Source organism: Tenrec ecaudatus, chromosome 8 (assembly GCF_050624435.1).
Source record: "Tenrec ecaudatus isolate mTenEca1 chromosome 8, mTenEca1.hap1, whole genome shotgun sequence".
Lineage (NCBI taxonomy): Eukaryota > Metazoa > Chordata > Mammalia > Afrosoricida > Tenrecidae > Tenrec > Tenrec ecaudatus.
The window spans coordinates 39,287,308-39,307,883 of NC_134537.1; the positions used below are offsets into that span (position 1 = coordinate 39,287,308).

The 20,576-nt window shown below is 34.7% G+C and overlaps 1 protein-coding gene, 1 non-coding gene and 1 pseudogene across 6 annotated transcripts in view; 2 read left to right on the forward strand and 1 right to left on the reverse strand.

Annotated features, from left to right (window-relative positions):
* DLG1 (discs large MAGUK scaffold protein 1) overlaps nt 1-20,576 on the forward strand; it is a 235,722-nt gene that overhangs the window by 105,889 nt on the left and 109,257 nt on the right. For 3 of the 5 annotated variants that reach the window (XM_075556240.1, XM_075556241.1, XM_075556239.1), the window contains exons 6-8: nt 3,820-3,918; nt 10,486-10,539; nt 15,785-15,835. In XM_075556240.1, coding sequence (XP_075412355.1) covers nt 3,820-3,918; nt 10,486-10,539; nt 15,785-15,835 — 204 coding nt within the window. The remainder of the gene's footprint in view (nt 1-3,819; nt 3,919-10,485; nt 10,540-15,784; nt 15,836-20,576) is intronic. The other 2 variants (XM_075556243.1, XM_075556242.1) reach the window with 1 other exon arrangement.
* LOC142455755 (U7 small nuclear RNA) lies at nt 895-956 on the forward strand. The gene has a single exon (XR_012785894.1). It is a non-coding gene; the product is annotated as a U7 small nuclear RNA (small nuclear RNA).
* On the reverse strand, nt 17,333-18,066 carry LOC142454579 (large ribosomal subunit protein bL35m pseudogene; annotated as a pseudogene).

Here is a 20,576-nt window from a genome sequence, read left to right on the forward strand (position 1 = left end):
AGTACTAGTTATTCTTGAAGCTTCAGACGTGGTATGTTTAAAAAACTAATTTCATCATTTTAAGACCTTAAACTTTGTTTGAAATGTAAAACTATAAAACTTGAATATCTTAAAAACAAGCCAGTTTAAAATTTTTTCAGAAAGCTATCAATTTAGATTTTTTAAGTACTTTCAGGATATGTGCAATATATTCAATTACTTTACAAATATATAACATTTTCTGCAGTGCTCTTTGAGACTGTGTTAATATTATTGCCTCTGTTGTTATGGAAACAAGTCTCTGAAGGCAGTCTCAGAGGCTAGTGGTTCCATGGTATTGCTATGGATAGAAACAACTGAGCCTGTTAGTCACATGCTCTAAATTTAAAAAAAAAAGGTAGCTGATTTTATTGAGTGATAGAAATGAGCAAAATAAGAACGATGACAGTAATTATTGTCAGATTAATGAATTACATAGGTTTTTCCAGTTCAAACCGCTTTTACTGAATTATTTTTATAGGAACCTAATTATAAAATGCTTGCTGTATAGACTACTCTTCTTTATATTAGAATTTTAAGTTTGACATTTTAACAAATTTAGAACCTTACACAGCCTCCCAGAATTTTATCTTCCTCTCAGAGCTGTACTTTTACTTTGGGTAAATGAAATGAATTATTTTGTAGTTGCTTTGGAACTCTTGTAACTTGAATGTCTATTACGTTGTGGCTTAGAAATTGTGTATTGAAGTGTCATTTGTTTTGAGTACTTGCTGACAAGTAATTGCCTTCCTTAAGAGACAAGTGGGGTTTATTTGTATTTGTATGTTTGTTTTAAAGTGCTCAGTGGCCTCTAAACTGTAGATTAACAAGATACAGGCTGTCTAGGTTAAAAAATTTGTTTAAAAATTTTTTTGCAAGTGTTATCAGCTCTTTTAGAATTTGTCTAGCAGGTTTTCTGGTTTTCCCGGAAAACCCCTTACAAAATTTTTTTTTGTTTAGCCATGATAAAAGTTTACAATAGAGTTTAAGTATAATCGTAAACATGAACATATTTATAGTGTATAATGAAGGGCTTTATTTTGTTCTTGGCCGTAAGTGTGCAGAAGCATGTAGTATATTGCCTTTTGTTTTTTATATCATTGTGGTTAGGTGCCATCAAATTGGTTCTGACTCATAGCAACCCTGTGCGTAACCGATCCAAACACTGTCCAGCCCTGTGCTTTCATCACAACTGCATCCTCACACCACTGTGTCAGTCCATCTTGTAGTGTGTTCCTTTGTTCCCTTTCTACCAACATGACAGCCATTTCTAGGGAATTGGGCTTTCCTGGTAGCATGAGATGGAGTCTAACCATTCTTGTTTCTAAGGAACATTCAGCTAATACCTGATTCTCTTCTTAGGACTAGAGATCTTTATTAAGAAAATATTACATTTGGTCCATTTTCAAGCATATAAAAATAAACATAGATTTCTCATGACTTGACGCATTTGAAGACTACACCAAATTTTCTATTGTCACTCAATTTGGGTTTGTCTGATGCTTAATGTTAGATTCAAGTTATGCATATTTGATAAATGTATCACAAAAGTAATGGATTCTTACATAAGCTTTTGATTTGTCCCATTAATAAATGATGTTAACTTTTATTATTATCTGTTCTGGTGTTCCTCTCTAATAAGTATTTTGAGAGGAGATGCATTAAGCAAACACACCTATCCCATTAAAAACTGCATCCAAAATTGCATTGGTGTTTCTTGAATAATGTTTGTTAAATGATGATTTTGTAATTTGATCATTTTTTATGTATTTTTAAGTTGGCATTCTATTGTACAGAAATGTTTTCTCTCCTTCTGTTTGTTTCTCTACTTGTTTGTTTCTAGACATATTTATTTGTTCTTTTACTGTTCTTAATAGTAGAAGTCACTAGCACAGATTATTTTTAAATGATATGCATTAAATTTTAAATACCACTTTTGTCATAAATTAACAGTTAGAACCTATGGGTTTTCTAAGATTTGTAAATGTATTAGATAAGTGCCGTTTAAAAGTCATTGGTATTAAATTATTGATTTAAACATATTAGATGAACTTAAGAATATTTTTCTATAGGAACTAATATATAATGGTGATTAGAGTCCAGAGCCAGACCTACAAAGACTGTTAATCATCTTTTATTAATTACTAATATTAATGTATTTTAATAAAGCCTCTATTAATAATGCACTACTTCTGCTATCTTATTACCAGTTATTAGATCCCTAGGAAAGCGTATTCTTGCTCTCAGACTTGAGTCTAGAAAGTCTTATAAGTCTTCATTGCTGTCATCCTGAAAAGAAAAGGGCAACTGAAATATCATTTAGAATTGGACTGTTGTATAGGTTAGAGTAGATCTAAACTAGGTTTATTTTGGGTTCTTCTGAGGTTTCAGGGTTTGGTTCTTCTGAAGATATGTTAGCCATTTGTTCTTTTTAAAAAGTCTTTTTGCTATGTACCAGGGGTGTCAAGCTGGCAGCCCACGAGCCGCATGCAGCCCCCGAGGTAATTTTTTGTGGCCCACAATGCTCTGAAATAAAATGAAAATGGAAAAAAATTGTTAGAAGAAAATAGCACTTAGAGGAGATCAAGGTAATATCGTACACACGATTCCCTTGTTACATTTTAATTCAGAGCATCATGGAACACAAAAAAATTACCTCGGGGGCTGCATGCAACTCGCGGGCCACCAGTTTGACACCCCTGGTATACCCTGACCTCTTACCTATCTGGTTTTAGGGTTTTCTTACACAGATAAGAGTATGCTTCATTAAGTTCATAGAAAAATCAAATGAAAAGATGGGTTCTCCCCCCCCACATGAACATATTAAAATGTCCTTATGTGTTATTTTTATAGCAAATATTTATTTATGAATTAATATTTAAAGGATTGGTCTTGTTACAAAACATTTCATATGTTCTAGTTAAATCTTTTTAAAATTACTTAATCAAGTCAAGCATGGTATTTGGTGGGAAATGGTGAAACTCCGTTGTTTCTATCATGAAGAGTTCTCCAGACCATTCTCCTGTCTCCCGTGCTGTTGGTTTCCCTGCTGCCAGACTAACTTTTCAAAAATTTTCACTGACTACTTGATCCTCCTGAATTATGCTTTTAATATCTCATCTTATATCTGCCTTCCAATTTCCCTAATTACTTTTCAATATCCAAAGAAAGTAATGTTTCATTTATAACAAAAAGAAAAAACTTATGGAATTTATAAGGCACATTATAAACATTCAAGAAATGTTGATTAAATGTTAAATGACTATTTAGGGAGGTTTAGTAAGGTTTTACTCTTCTTAATAGTAGAAATCACTAGCACAGATTATTTTAAAATGATATGCATTAAATTTTAATGCCTTTGAATCTTTTGCTTGAGGATTTATAAATCTTAATTGCCTTCTTGGTGGGCTAAAAAATAACTTTTGGTTCTTTGAATGCTCAGAGGAAAGTAGCCAAATATATTTTGAATGCTAGAACAATATTTTGCTGTCTACCTATCATGCAAGTCTGTTAGCTCCTAGAGGGAGGAGTCTCAGGAATCATTATCATTTGAATTTTCATTTATACCCCTGAAAAAGTCATTCAACTATGCAGAGTTCATCATTAAAATTATTGAGAGTGATAGAATTTTAAAAGTAATTTCTGAAGAGAATATTTTGTCATTTAAACTGAAGCATTATAATATTTTACTTATTTTTTTCAGTTATTTGTGTAAATTCTATCTCTATGTCACAACTTTCTGTTGTGTGTGTCCCTTTTATTTTGGTGTTTTTCCTGATTTTTGTCATTGATGATTTTTAGCCAACAGAAGCTGTACCTCCCTCTTCTCCCACTGTCCCTGTGATCCCTGTCCTGCCAGTCCCTGCTGAGAGTACTGTCATCCTACCCACCATACCACAGGTTACTGGTTTCTTTTTTTCATTATGAAAATTTGGTTTGCTTTTAGTATTTTATTTGTAGTCTTTTAAAACTGTTCTCATATTTTCTTTGTTAAATTTGAGCTTCAATGGGGTAGTACCAAGAACTAAATATTTGCAATTTAATATAAAGTAGATTTAACGTTTGCTTTTTAATTAAGTTGTCTAATAAAGAAATGATCTACACTTATCTTCATAATTTAGAACCATCTGTATTATGTTTCAGTTTTTAAACTTTCTTACTTCAGAAAATCTTATTCATATTTTAAAGATGTAAAAACTTAAACAAATTTTGTATCATTTTGTTTCTCAGGATATATTTGTCATCTTTGAAAATATGCCTCCTTCTACCATTTGATTACATAATTCATTTTTATTAGTTAAAACTAATATGGCGTATATGGGAATTCTATGATAATATTGCACATTTTCTATAAATTTAAACCTATTCTACAGTAGTTAGTTTAAAAACATTTTTTAAATGATGGAACAGCTAACCCCACAATAAAATAATACCCAAATATCAGAGAATTTGAACATTTTTCATTTTCAGAGCTTTGGTAAGTCTCAAGGGAGCTGACTTACCCAAAACCACTGCCTTTGAGTTGACTCTTAACTCATAAGCGAATCTATTAGAGTTTCTGAGACTTTTGGCTCTTTTTGGGAGCATATAGCGAGCATGCCATATTCCTCCTACAAAGCAGCTGGTAAATTTGAATCTCTTACCTTGCCAGTCGCAGCCCAATACGTAACCAACATCACCACTAAGCACCGAAGGAGTGACTTGAGAGACGTTAACTACTCTTTCAACAGACTTATTGAAAGTGCAAATAATGTTAGTATTATTAAGTATTGAGGTAATGGTCTTTGGTTTTAAAGGTCTTATTCAAAATGTGAGTAAATCCGTAAACATTTGTTATTGATCTGTAACCATATCTAAGTAAACATAGTATGTCAGCTGTGAAAACATAGTTCCAAAATAAGCCCCATTGGCATAAAAAGCAGGAGGGGATCAACCATGATTATTTACTTTTCAGCACACATCCCCATCTCCTCTAAGAAATGAAAATTGGTGGGAGCATTCTTACAAAATAGGGTTCCAGGGGAAACTATAGATATTCAGCAAAATCAGTCGTACGTGTTACTACTTCTTTATAATCTTGGTACTCTGTGAAAAGTCACTAAAAATTAAGTAAAATCAAGAATTGAATAGATAGTCTCCCTATGTTATAGAACAGAAGTTAAATCTACAATTAAAAGTATAAGTCTTAAGTGAACAGCTTTCAGTGTTAACTACTCTATGTACAACTTCCCAAGTATCTAGGACTTTGTACAACAAATCCTATTTTATCATTTTATTGGGGGCTCACACAACTCTTCCCATATCCACACATCCATTAACAATAAATTTTTAAGTAATATATTTAAATGTCTGTTTTATTCTTGTATCCTGAATCTGTTTAAAAATGATTTTCTACACTCCTCTGAGATTTTGTACCAGTGTCATCTTAAGAAACCTGCTGGATTTCTCTAATATATTTACTTACTCTCAGTCTTCCTACTTTAGTGCCTCCCCTTACACTTAGAAATTATTGAAACATTGTATAGCTTAGTTAAAAATACAGGCCTTGACCCAAATTGGTACCTTCTACTTATTAGCCATGCAACTCTCTATCCAGTTTAACCACACTGAACTTCTGTTTACTCATCTGGAATACTAATTCAGGTGCTGTTGTAATGATGCGAAGGATAATTATTACAGGGGAAGGACATAGCACAGTCACACGGGCACCTGGCAAGCATTTAGATTTTGACTATTCATGTTTCTTTGCTCTAGTAAAGCAGGAGACAAATTTTTTTTTAAAAGAGAGAGAGAAGAGGGAGGGATATATAGGTAGGCCTAAAGATGGGCTTATTTATTCTACCTAGACTCACTTTAGATTTTAAATATACTACAAAAATCCATAGAAGATAGGTTTACAGTTTGCTGCATTTGAGAAAGCCTCCCTTGTGTTCCATTGTCCAGAATGTGTACTCTTGAGTTTGTATAGCCTGTGCATTGTAAAATGAATATAATCATTACTGATTTTTGTCTTCAAATAATTTCAAAAAACACTTAGAATATACAACTTATATAAAGATATTTTCCTTCTGTGGTCTGCTTCTGTATTTTACTACATCAGTATGTAATAGAAATAGAAGCTGAAGACACAAGATAGAGTGTAGTTCTACCTTTGTACCTTGCATAAGTAATAGTTGGACTAGAGTTTCGTTTTGATTTTTTTTTTAGCCTCTCTGAGTTTTATTGCCCCATTCACTTATTAAAATGGAAGGTTATGCTTCTGACTACTTTTGAGTGAGTTTGAAGGTCAGGCAGATTATACACGCACAAATACATACTTAATTAAGAAATTGTAATGCCTTTTATTATTTTTAGAATTCTTATATTTTCAGAGTACTTTTATATTGATCTTGTCATTTGAACTTTATGCAAACCCTCTGCAGTAGGAATTATTGTGGTGTAGGAAAAATGATTATTGAAGATGCAGAACATGAACCTTCTGGTCAAACAGACCCGACTCCATCACTTTCTTTGCCTCACTACTTTCTGGCTGTGTGATGGTGGGGAAAATCTTAATTTCTCAAGAGCTGCAGTTTCTCCACATGCAAACTGAGGAAGTGAACAATCAGTGCTTTTTCTTTTGGATGTATAATAATATAATCTCTGTGATACTTGGTCTATTAAATCCACCGGTTTATACATGCTCTCCCAAGAAAGTACTCTTCTTGAAAACCAGATCCTTCAAACCTTTATTATTTCTCCCGATTACATAGTTGAAGTAATGTTATTTCTCCCAATTACATAGTTGAAGTAATGTGTGTGTGGGTGGGATGTGTATGTGAGACAGAGAGAAGGCTATTTTTTCGTATCTAAGTGTGTACTTTTCCATTTAGCTTTTTTGGGAGTGTGGTTGTTGCTGTTATTCAGTTGTAAAATAAGGAGATGAATATAGCATTGTCCCTGCACTTCAGGAGCCCAGTGTTATTTGTGAAAGAGAAAAGATAACAAATACCTCTTCCATGGCAGGAGAGTAGTTCAATTAAGGCAATGTCCAGAGTAACACATCCTCTTGCTTCTGGATTTTTCTTTTATCATAAATAGTATTAAATATTGCATCATTATTGTAACCTTAGGGTAAACTTCATTTTACCAGTAATCTTATTTTGAGTATACTTTGGATTATTTGAATGAGCCTTTTTTTTAACTGAACAATAACATCTTCCTGTAATGCCTTCAGTTCCATTTGTAACTACAAATTCCAGTTTTCTTTCTTTTTTGTTACAAATTCCAGTTTTCATTTGTACATTTATAATTACCTTAACCCACAATGATCACCTAAGTGATAGCATTTAATGTTTGATGCAATGTTTCTCAAATTAAAATAAAATTACAATCCAAGATGTTCTCAACCTGGGGGTCGCGACATCTTTGGGTGTTGCCCGATTCATAACAGTAGCAAAACGACAGTTATGAAATAGCAACAAAAATAATGTTATGGTTGGGGGGGTCACCACAAGATGAGGAGCTGTGTTAAAGGGTCGCGACATGGGGAAGGTTGCGAACCACTACTCTAGGGTCTATGAAACTACATTTGAAAATACTTGTTTATGATTTAGTTGGGGAGATAGAGACATTAGACAAATAACAGCATGAAACTTTGATAAGTGGTAAAGAAAAGAAATGTAGTGTACTATATAGTAGATCACTTCCTAAACATTATGCCCTGTTTTTAAGTAACTGGGTCACAGGATTATTTTAACATTTTTAAGATGTAATATTAGCTTCTAAAATCATGTGAGGATGTTTTCATTGTTAGAATAGCAATCACTAGGAAACCTTTTGTTAAAGAAATAGCATAGTAAAAGATGCTTAAACAAAATTGTGTTTCATAAGTTTTGTTATTAATGCTTAGTCAAATTCTTCAGGGGCTTATTAGTCCTCCTCCTCCTGGAATATGCCTACCCTTTATTCCCTTCGTGTCTAAGTAAAATCTAGGACTTTATTATTGTCCAAGTGTTTTTAAAAGTTGTTTTCTATGATTTACAATATTTCCTTTATATTCACTAGAGCCTCACAGAGGTTAAGGCAGTTTTACACACTGTCTCTTTACTGATGGAGAAAACGAGGTACAGGGATTGGTTTTTACTTACATGAAATAGCTTTTACATACTGTATATACTCTAGTATAAGCCGACACGAATATCAGCTGAGGCACCTAATTTTACAACAGAAACTACGTTACAAATGTGTGGGAAAACTCGCCTTATACTCGAGTATATGTGGTAATTTCCACTTGACTACATCATGGTTCTCAGTGATTGGGCAGTTTTGTAATAATTAATTTGGCATTAGGTAGTAATGTAGTCACCTTTCATCATGTGATTTGCTATGGCCATCCTCTATTTTCACATAACACCGATTTTCATAGAATGACCTAGTCTTTGGAGCAAATCCATGTTGCTAACTGAGTAGTGAGTATAAGACAATGAACTCATTCATGTATCCAACACCAAACTACAGCAAACATGAACTCGTGTCCAGTTTTATTTGATGCATGTAGATCCTCCCATCCTCACCATCCCATTGTTTTACTTTGAAGTAAATTTAATACTGCATTTCATTTCACTCATAGCTACTTTAATGTATGCAGTATTTTTTAAATCACTTGAATCACAAGTTAACTTTTAGATCATGTGATAAGTTCACTTTTTATAAGCAACTAGTCTTGTAATAATAATTGGATGACATAGATTTTTTATGAGAACCAGATTCTTTTTCTACTGCATGTTTCATGGTTAACAGACACAGGAAACCAAATATGTTTCTGCCATAATTATTGAAAAATATTAACATTATTAGAAATTCAAATGGCTGTGTTCTTTCTTGCCTTCTTCCATAATTACATAAGCAGAATCCAATGAAGTTATACCATATACATTTTTAATGAAGTAAAACATTGTCAATGTGAAGATCATTGGTCAACAAACAATTTCAAATATTCAGAAAATCTCAGATATCTGTAGATTGACTACTAAATTAGCACTTTTACTTACTGTTAGGCTTGATTTCACAAGATCATTTGAAACTAAACTATGATACTTAAAGTTAGTGCAGGTAATGCTATGTTTACATATTTCAAAATATTACCTACTTTTAGCCAGCTGATTTGTATAGCCCACATGTATAGTATATAGTTATTTAGTCATGAAGCGGTGCTATTCCTTTACAAATTTTATCATGTGGTTATTCAGATGTACTACTATGCTGAAAATAATGTAAAACATTTAAGCTCTGAATATTTATCCTTTTAAAAAGCCTAAATCTTGGGAGAAAATGGTTCTTTTGTTTAATAAGTTTAATTTTGAGCACCTTTTATGTAATTAGCTCAGTTAATTGGAATTGTAATGTTTATTAAAGCCATCTGCTAACATTTAGTTAAAAGATTGCCATCTCTTTGAATCTATAAAAATATTGTCATTTGCTGTGGATTATCAAGGGCTCCCGAGGGAGGGGGGCGCGGGGAGGGAGGGGGCAAAAAAAAGAGGATCTGATGCAGAGGGCTTAAGTGGAGAGCAAATGCTTTGAGAGTGATTAGGGCAAAGAATGTACAGATGTGCTTCATACAATTGATGTATGTATATGTGTGGATTGTGGTAAGAGTTGTATGAGCCCCTAATGAAATGTAAAAAAAGAAAAGAAAATGATTAGGGCGGGGAATGTACAGATGTGCTTTATACAATTGATGTATGTATATGTATGGATTGTGATAAGAGTTGTATGAGCCCCTAATGAAATGTTTAAAAAATACATTGTCATTTGGTATTGATACTTTGATAATCTTAAGTCTGCAGGAGAAAGATAATGTATATTTTTCCTCCTGTTTTTGTTTGTTTCTTTCTTAATCCTGTGATAGACCCCTGTGAGTAGTCTAAAATAACAGCTGGATGGAGAGCAATGATTGCAGATGGAAATGTTTGGATGCTTTTACATGTTTCAGTTTCCTACAAGTTCTAGATTAAATCCTATGTGTGCATGGCATATCTCCTTTTATTGGTCCCCCCTTGTTCAAAAAACCCCTTTGTTCAACATTTTTTGTTTTTTCCCCCTGAATGATATAATTGGAATTGTTACAGGTTTCCCTGGAAATAAAAAAGCTAATGTTTTGAATCATCTTAGAAAAAGTTGTTATATTAAATAATATCTGTGGATTTTATGAAAAAGGGTAAACTTCTTTTCAAAGCTTAAAATTATGTCTACTTTAGCAGAAATAACAGTTTCTTTCTCTAATTTAATCTAATTACATATACCTGATTTTTTCCTTCCCTTTAGTGCTGGAACCTGTATATCATTTTTAGTATATGAAAAGCTCATGTAAAACTTTGGTCCAAGAAATGGCATCTTTCATATGCTTCTAACATTTGTGAGAATTAGTATGTAATGCTTTTATTTTCTTGTTAAGCTAACTCATTTAAAATTCTTTCTTTAAAGGCAAATCCTCCTCCAGTACTGGTCAACACAGATAGTTTGGAAATACCAACTTATGTAAGTTCATTTCCTCACATTTTAAAAATTATTATGCCTTTCCCTATTCAGTTTTGATAGAGGAAAATGACCATAGATTTATTTTCCTAACAGCTATGATGTAAAAATTTATTCTCACTAAGCCATAAATGTATTAAATGAAACAATACTAAATTATTTTGAGGAATGTTATTGTCTTTTTAAAATCAAATTTTGACATGAATTTATGGTTTTAGTTTCAAATAATAATGATTTGCTTCCACCAGAGGCTATCTTTGATAAATGGCTACTTTTATATAAGTACTCTGTATTCAGATGGTGTAGTGGGTTATGCGTTAAACTGTGAACCTCAAGGTCAGCAGTTCACTCTGAGGGAGGAGGATGATGCTTTCTACTCCCGTAAAGGGTTGGGCAGTCTTGAAAACCCGCAGCGGCATCTCTATCCTGTTTTAAAGTGTCGCTCTGAGTCAGAATAGACTCAGTGGCACAGGTTGGTTTTTTAATACTTTGGGATTCTGTCTTTGCAGGCCAATAAAACTTTTGTATGCTCTCCAAGCCCTATCTTTCTCCTGTGGAGTACCTGCTCGTTGTGAACATCTGACCTTGCAGTTAGCACGTCAACACATAACCACTATGTTACCAGGGCTCCTTGTGAGATGGTTATTAGAAATATTTAAATAGAAGCAGTGTTCATGGGTTGTTATTTGATTTATTGGTTTTGTTTATTTTGAGGTTGCAGGGCGTCAGTGATGTATAATTTTGTAGACTAAAATTCTTTTTCAAAAAAAATCTTTGTCTCCCATTTGTAAATTGTAATTTTTTTCTTTGTACTTTAAAACAGTTTATTTGTCTTACTATTCTACTTGTGTTTATATTAATATCAGTATGTCAAATAATTGGTGGTAATAAAAATCTACAAATAAGACGTAGTGTCCATAAGCTAGTACCACATAGTCTTGATTACTGTAGTTGTATAATGGTCCTTCACGTTTGTTGTCCTTTTCAAGTTTGTTTAGGCTCTTTTGGTTTCTTTGAATTTCCATGAATGGTAGCTGTAATTTTGCGAGAAATTGAGTTGAATCTATACTTCTTGGGGGGATTATTACTATCATAACCTTATGTCTGCCAAACCATGAACTCATCAATCCATGAGTTTTCACTGATAACATATGAAAATGCCCTTGACTTTGGGGTGTTGTTTACTGCCACCTTGCATAACTCACGTAACTGTAATAGGGTGTGTGTGTATACCTTGTGACTTGCCATATGTAAGATTTTATAATCTGTTCATTCAGACAGTTTTATTTTTTTCTTTCTAATCTGGATACTTTCTTCTTTTCCTTGGTTAAAATTTCCAGTACAATGATGAATAGACGTGATGAGGGCATACTTCCTTATCTTACTCTGGGCTGAAGAGAAGCTTCCAGGACTTTAGTCAAGTGTGACCTGTTAAACACTCAATTGTGATTGTCAGTTGACATTATACTTTAATTAACGTTGAGTTCGATTCTCCCATTCTCTGTTCACCCTTATTTATTTATTTTTATTTACTTGAAATGAATTTGTATATCACTAAAGAATCCAAGTCCACTTCAGTTGTACTTTGCCACCTTTTATAGCCACTCAGGCCAATGTTCAGGTGTGAGGGTAAGTAGTCTGGAGAGCTTCTAAGAGACTTCGTCCCCTATTCTTTCGTTAACAAGTAAAAGGTTGAAAGAAGAACCACAAAATTTCAGGCCAAGACTCTAGAATGGGTATTGGTTGCAGTATGGGAAAGGAATACGGAAATCTTATGAAAAAACCCTTCCTCTCCCTGTCAGTATTTTCTGTGAGACTGTGGTGAAAAGTAAAGGCTAAGAAAATGTGTTCAGTTTGTCTTTGGTAGCTTTCTTATAAACAGAAAGCTTTAGTTTTTCCATGTGCAATATAATCAATAATTATGATATTCTTAAATCGACCTAAGTGGGCATTCATTATTTAGGAAAAACTTTCAAGCAAATTCTTTTGAAGTTTCTACTTTGTATATAATAGTCAACTAAATTTTTAATTAAGAAGAACGTTTTATTCTTCCCAATGCATTTTTATTTTTAGGTTCTTGCTTTGTGGTGGTATAGGCTTTGAGGTTTTTAATTGCCTGAGTTTATGCAATAATATTGAGCCATGAATATTGATAGATAAATCTTGAATTTTGATATGTTAATTCTATAATTAGAACAGTGTAACGGAATTGAATCTTAACTGGGAATTAGTAAGTTAGGCTTCTTTTTATCTTCCTTTGGACAAGTCCCAGCTTTTATGGACTCTGATTAGTCTTGTTTGAATATCTTAGGGTTAGCTGGTTAGAAAATGAAAATCTTTGTGCTATTAAAGGACTGAGAATGTGATTTTATAAAATTCAGTTGCTGTATGACAGTTTGTTGAGTTGGGTGTCTGTGATGCTGGAAGCTGTACCACCAATATTTCCTTCGCTGTATGATCACTCATGGTGGGCAGATTTTCAGGGACTTCCAGACTAGGGGGAAGCAAAAAATGTTCACTTCTGAAAAATTAGCCAGTGAAAACTTTACAGATAGCAGTGAAACATTATGACACATTGTGCATATTCACAATTAAAATAGGATTGAATTAAAGAGAAAATTTTGCATCCTCTAAAAGCTAAACACTAAGTGCTTTTCCAGTATACTAACAACCAGTTTGAAATATGAATCCATTAAAAACATACATACCCAGCACTAAACTTAGACACACATTTGTAGAAAGAACTATAAAACTTTACTGTGAGGAATGGAAGAACACTTAAATATGAGGACAGCATATCTTTTTGCTGAGCAAAATGTAATGCAAAGATCTTAATTTCCTTATATTAATCTGTAAACCTAGTATAATGCCAGTTACAACTCCAAAAAGGTCTTGGGTGTGTGAAAGTGTTCTGGAGGATGCGGAAACAAAATGAGGGCTACATTTGACCTCTGACCCCTGTGGCTGATTGGCACAAGGCGGAGGTCCCACAAGTCTCCACCATCCATCCCTTTTTTCCTATTCTGCCACCAGCTGCCCTCCCATTCTACGTCTTTGGCTGAATTATGACCACACAAAACTAACTGACAGTACTCATGATTATCAGGTTTTTAAGGAAGTTAACAAGTTACAATTCAGGTGAGACATCCTATTTCAAGGAAGTTCAATGTGCTGGAATCTTAAGCTCCAAAGCACCACTTTACTCCTATCTACCCTTTCTTCCTGCATCTGAGATACTTCATTTTATACTCAGCAGGATCTACTAGCAATCACAATTTTCCCTGTTAACAGTCACTCACAGCCGAGTCATATAATACAATCACTATCTTTTCCTACCTTTTTACCCAGACCCATCAGAAAAACCAAGGTCTTTTACTTAGGGTGATTGCACAACTCTTTGTGGTATGTTTAAACTATTGAACGATATGTGTGAATTAAGCCAATAAAACTAGTTTTAAAAAATTACGGTGCATTCTAAGACAGAGCTACATACCGTAAAGCATCATATAACCTAGCTTCAGAGATCATGCAGCATCCTGTGCACCAAAATGTTACACCAGAGCTAGTTGCAGTGCCTGCCAAAATCCAAGGATAGGGGAAATAAACGATTGCTTGCTCGCCACAAGTCAAAATCAACTTGACGATGGTGAGTTTTTGGTTTTCTTGTTGTTGATAGGATGATTCATTTATACTACAAAAGAGCATCTTGTGTACAAGATGTAATGTACTTTATGGAATCTAATTTCTCATAGCCCCAGTTGAGTTAGATTGAGTATATTTGTTCAGCTTCATATCAATAGAAATGTTCTAGTAGGGATTCAAATCATGGCTGATTGGATTCCAGTGATCTCTTACATTTCCGTAAAGACCCTCCCTGGGAGGGTTATTTTTTTAGGAGAGAATTAGGAATCCATTGAAAAGAATAAGACTATTCATATTGACTCTTTATCCTTTTAATTCCTTTTTATTTAGTCATGAGTTCATAACTTAGGCTGCTAACCCCAAGGTTGTTGGTAAACCAGCAGCCACTCCTCGGGAGACAGTTGAGGTTTTCTACTCCTGTAGAAAGTCTGCCTTGTCCTTATAGAGCCACTTTGGAGTTTTTGGTGTCACTGACAGGTAAGTATTGAACCTACCAGCCACTCATTGTGAGAAAGAGAAATTATTGGCCCTGTAAAGATTTGCAGCCTTAGGAACTCTTCTCAGGGTTACTGTGAGTCAGAAATGACTCTGTGGCAGTGGATTTGGTTAGTTGGTTAATGAGTTGGAATCTACTCAGTGGCAGTGGGTTTATACAGGTAAGATTTGAACAAGATCATGAATAGTGAGTAAAATTTGTATATGAAACATTTGTGACAATATTCACCTAAAGCAACAAGATTTTGGAAGTGGGGAAACTGCAGACATTTGAATTGGGTAGTGTGTCAGGTAGGCATATGAATCGGTGAGATAGAGATGTTAGGAACGAAGCTGAAGTGGCAGATGGAATAAGTTCACAGAGAGCCTTATTATCAAGCCAAGAAGTTTTCAAACAAGGAGAATGAATGTTTTGGAGGACGTATGTTATATTAAGCATGAACCTTAAGAATTCTATTTTTAAAATATATCCTGCTTAAAAGACATAGCATGTTTTGGACAGAGGGGTAAGCTGCATTGGGATTAGTCCAAAGAGGGTAAACAAGGACCTTCCTTCAAGATACTAGAAAGAGAAGGAATAGGGAATGATTTTTAAAAAGTACATATTCAATTCTGTATGAATTTGCATCTGGTCAGATATGTAGTTGAAAGGTTGAGTTCAGTAAGAATTTTAAAACTAAGAATGTACCTTTCCTACATTTAAAATTCAGGATACAGTGATCGCATTTAACCTCTCCTACTCCATGGGAGACATTTGATTACTTTAACATCATATAAATTCCCCTAAAATTATTAAAATGATGCTAATTACTAGGTGGCCCATACAGCCATTCTGATACTAACTGAAAAGTTGACAGATCAAACCTACCTAGAGATACGTAAGAAAAAGGCTTGGCAGTCTGCTTCTCAAAGGTCACAGCCATTGGAAACTCTATATACAGAAGCTTTACTCTGAAACACATGGGATTGCTATTACGCAGATTCAACTTGATGATAGCTGGTGGTGATTGTTTTTCAAATTTAATGATCATAATTGTAGTAAAATGTATAAAGATTATTCTTATTTAAATGCATGCACTCTAATTTCTGAACTACTTTTTTTGTCCATTAGGTCAATGGTACTGATACAGATTATGAATATGAAGAAATCACACTTGAAAGGGTAAAACTATTTTGATTATCTTATTTTGTATACATGTCTTGTTTGCTTTATAAAGAACTCTTTAGATATGAATTAGCCATTATGTTTTGAAGACATTATTTTTCTTTTATAGACTTTTCATGAAAATAGACTTTTTACTTTATAATAGTTTTAAATTTACAGAAAAAAAGTGTAGGGTACAACATCCCCACACTCAGTTTTCTGCATTGTTAACACCTTAACATCCCTGTATTCTTAAACCTAGCGTATAATCTTGTTATCTGAAATTCCATACTTATGAGCAATAGTGAAAAATCTGTGCAACTGTTTGTTGCCTCGAGGGCATACTTCTGACAGTAATGAGCTCCAAGGTGCAGGACTGTGGTGTCACTGCTATGATGCTTATGATCATGTGTCAACTCGGCCGGGCCATGTTTCTCAGCGGTGTGTGCTCCTTTCTGAGATCTGCTGTGCTTGTTGTCCACTTTTGCATGATGATTTCGTATTTGGAACCTAAACATGTCATGTTCAGACTTGGTAGAGTTAAATTTTTCTGAGCCAATGAACCAATATTGATAACATTATTAAATAACATTTATTAAGTTTTATTTTGGGGTTTTTACCCAGTAATTTTTATTGTGTGCCAGTACCCGACATATCCTCTTACCATAAAGGTTACATGTGTTTAAAAGACCCCAAGGTCAGCAGTTCAAAACCACAGACTGGACTTTCTATTCCTATAAAGAGTTGCAGTCTCAGAAACCCACCAGAGTACTAGCTTGCCCTGTAGGGTCGCTATGATTCAAAATGGACTCAATGCAGGGAATTTGATTTTTTTTTGAGACAGTGACAGTTTCCCAGTTTTTTTATTTTAACTTTTACTATTTATAAAATAATATTGCTATCTTAGTTAAGATTATTATTTCCTCAGTTTTCTTTCTGAACAAAATACTCAATAATATTCTACAAGGGGGCTTCAAAAAGTTGGAGGAATTCCATTATATTTTCATTCAATTTTTCCATGAATTTTTTAAGCTCTATCATTTAAACAAAGTATCATATATAGATTATCTCCTTAAATCAAAATATAACCTAAGGGTACAAATTCACCTCCTTAAATTTTGTTCAGATGTATTTTCTTCTTAAGAAGATGCTGCATTTTAGCAATTCCACCTTTGGCCAGCATTTTGGGGAAATGGTATGTTCCATAGAAATAAATTTACTGAGTAACAATGTCTATATATTTAAGACTAGAATTCGAAATAATTCATATTATGTTGTAAGTGAGAATAGATTTTGAGTAAGGATCAATAGGTTCCTCTACATACATGATAGTTTTTAATTGTTGCTACCAGAATTTGAGATACCTACTCATGTCAGATAGATGTTAGAGTAACTTTCAAGTTAAGTCATATTAATGCATTGCACATGTCTTAATATGGTATTTTTTTTCCTCTGACCACATCAAGGATGTCTACTCCATTAAGTTTTAATGTTGTTTAGACAGGATTACATGTATCAGCTGGTACAGTTTACATCATCAAGGTACACTTATTCATCTTTGCAAAGACATTCACATAAAGGGCACACACTCAGCAGCTGGGAAAAAGCCCCACACCTCGGCTCTATACTTTCAGGTTTGTGCGATCATGGTAGAGCTGGTAAGGATCATTAGCATACCAGTTTCTCCTCTTCCAGAAAGATGTCGTCATCTTATTTAAGAGTTTGCTCTGGGTTTTATTGCAGAAGACAAACTCTCTCAAGCGTCTCTTCCTTGCAGCTGTCTTTTTCCACAGCTTTTTCTTATAGCCGGCCTTCCTCCTTACCCAAAGGCCAGAATGAAGTCGAAGAAACCGATACACGACAGCCTTGACAGTCTTTCTCTTTCCCTTTCTTATACTGCAGTAAGTTAGAGTTCTGACTGGTAGCTTCAGGACACTAGGAAGCAAGGGACCCACCCTGTTGAGAATTGGTGCAGGCAGCCAGCACGGCAGGTTTCCCACAGGGGTAATCAGTCTTGGAGCAGAGGAAACAACTGGTGTTTGCAGCTGACTAAAATGTCTGGTGGACAATGCAGAGAGAAGACACGCATTCTTGGCACAGTTTTGATAGGCCGAAGATGCCAAAATACTCAAGGGCCGTAAGAATCCTGAAGCGGCTCTCACAGCCCCGGCCAAGGCCCGGGACGCCAAGCCGCCAGCCGCTCGCAGTACGGCGGCCGCGCGGGGCCGGGGCCGGAAGCCCGGGGCAATATGGTATTTTTATATCCTCCAAGTATCTTTATTTAATTCAATTTTCATTCTTTTCTCAGTGCCTTTTTAATTCCTTTTATTTAGTCAGGAATGTAATTTTTTGTGAAAATACTATATTTTCCACTGATTAAAGAACTTGAATACCTATATAAATTAATGCTCTCACATAATATATTGTCACTATTATTGAGGCTCTAGGAACTCTAACACAAGACTGAAGAATTTTTCTCTAGTTAAAATAGAATTTTATAGGGCAAGTCATTGAAAAATGGGTATTAGGACTTACTAATAATTATACAGAAGGACCAGATAGACCCACTTACTTGAGTTACCTCACAGAACATTCTTGCTGCACCCCCTAAATGGTTTTTATACTTTTGCTTACAGTAACTCTTTTTTATCATCATAAGATTGTAATAGTGGGGAGTAAAAATTTTATGGGACAGAGTATAATAACTCCCTCTATGTGTTCCTGAAACTAAATCTTTTTTCTTCTATTTCAAAAATCATTGTATTGGGGGCTCATATAATTCTTATCACAATCCATACATAAATCCATTGTGCAGAACACATTTGTACATATGTTGCCATCATCATTTTCAAAACATTTTCTTTCTACTTGAGCTTCTGGTATCAGCTCATTTTGTTGCCTTCCCTTCCCCACCCTCCTGCCTCATGAACCCTTGATAATTTATACATTATTATTTTTTTCATGTCTTACACCTACTGCTGTCTCCCTTCACTCTCCTTTCTGTTGTTCGTCCCCCCTGGGGAGGGGGTTTACATGTCAATCGTTGTAATCGGTTCCCTCTTTCTCCTCCCACCTTCCCCCTACCATCCTCGTATCCCTACTCTCATTATTGGTCCTGAGGGGTTTATCTGTCCTGCGAGCCCTTATCTGTACCAGTATATGTGCTGTGGTCTAGCTGGATTGAATTGGGGTCAAGCCTTTAAAAACCATGATAATGGGGTGGAGGGAGCATTAAAGAACTAAAGGAAAGTTGTGTGTTTTGTCGGTGCTATACTGCACCCTGACTAGCTCATCTCTTCCTGTGACCCTTCTGTAAGGGGATGTCCAATTGTCTACAAATGGGCTTTGGATCTACACTCTGCACTCCCCCTCTTTCACATTGATATGATTTTTTGTTTTGGGTCTTTGATGCTTGATACCTGATCCCCTCAACACCTCATCACACAAGCTGATGTGATTCTTCCATGTGGGCTTAGTTGCTTCTCAGATAGATGGCCTCTTGTTTGTCGTCAAGCCTTTAAGACCCATGATGTTGTATCTTGGGCTAGCCAGACACCATCAACTTTCTTCAACACATTTGCTTATGCACCCATTTTGTCTTCAGCGAATGTGTCTAGAAGAGGATCACAGAATACCAGGTTTATTAGAACAAAGTGTTCTTGCATTGAGGGAGTACTTGAATAGAGGCCAATGTCTGTATGCTACCTTTAAATATATGTACATAGATTATTTCCCTATCGTTATAAATATATTTACATATGTACATGCCTGTATTTAGACCCCTATAAATGTCCTTTGCCTCCTAGTTCTTTTCTCTATTTCTTTTATTTTCCTCTTGTCCCACTGTCATGTTTGCCCTTCATTCAGCTTTCATTAATTCCTCTTGGTTACATTGCCCTTTATCAAGCCCCACCAGGCATCCTCCTTCGCCATTGATTTTTAGATCACTTGTTGTTCCCTTATCCCTGGCTTCCCCATTCCTCTCCCTGGCCTCCCCCTCTCCTGTTTACCCCCCAGAACCTTCGGTCCTGTTGCTTTTTACCTCCGAATTGTTTATCCTGCCTATCTTATCTGGGGATAGACATGCAAAAACAATAAACATAAAAACAAAACAAAAAACATCAACACAAAACGAAAAGCCTATAAATAGTTCCAGGTCAGTTTGTTCACCTTTATGAGCCTACAGCAATTCTTATAAAACACTTTTTGTAGCATTATAATATCTTTTTCCAAGAAAATATTTTCAGAAATCCTGCATGTAAAATAAAATGTAGTGCTTTCTGGCAAAGCGTAGAGCTTCTCTTGCTCTGCTACCAAGAAAGCTGATAAACATTAAGTTCTCAAGTTCGTCTTTCAGTATTAGAAAATAAAATTATGAATCTCACAAGTCAAAATAAAAGGGGGCTTCAAAAAGTTCATGGAAAATGGAATTAAAAGATAATCAAATTTTCCTTTAACATTTTGAAGTCACTTCATACTGGCTGGACATTGTTATAAGTAAGTGATAGCTGTCATTTAGCACTTACACTTTGGTTATTTTTAAATAGCTGATGATGCCACAGCCACCCTGTGTTAGTCTTGGTGGACAATAGAAACAAATTCATAGACACTCTTGTGTATAAGAAAGAGCTTTTAAAAAAAAGAAAGAAAGAAAGAAAGAGCTTTATATACAAGGGCAATTGTGTATTGAGAAAATATCCCCGCCCACTCTAGATCAAGTCTGTAAGTCTGATATTAGCCCATATGTTGAATACCAGTC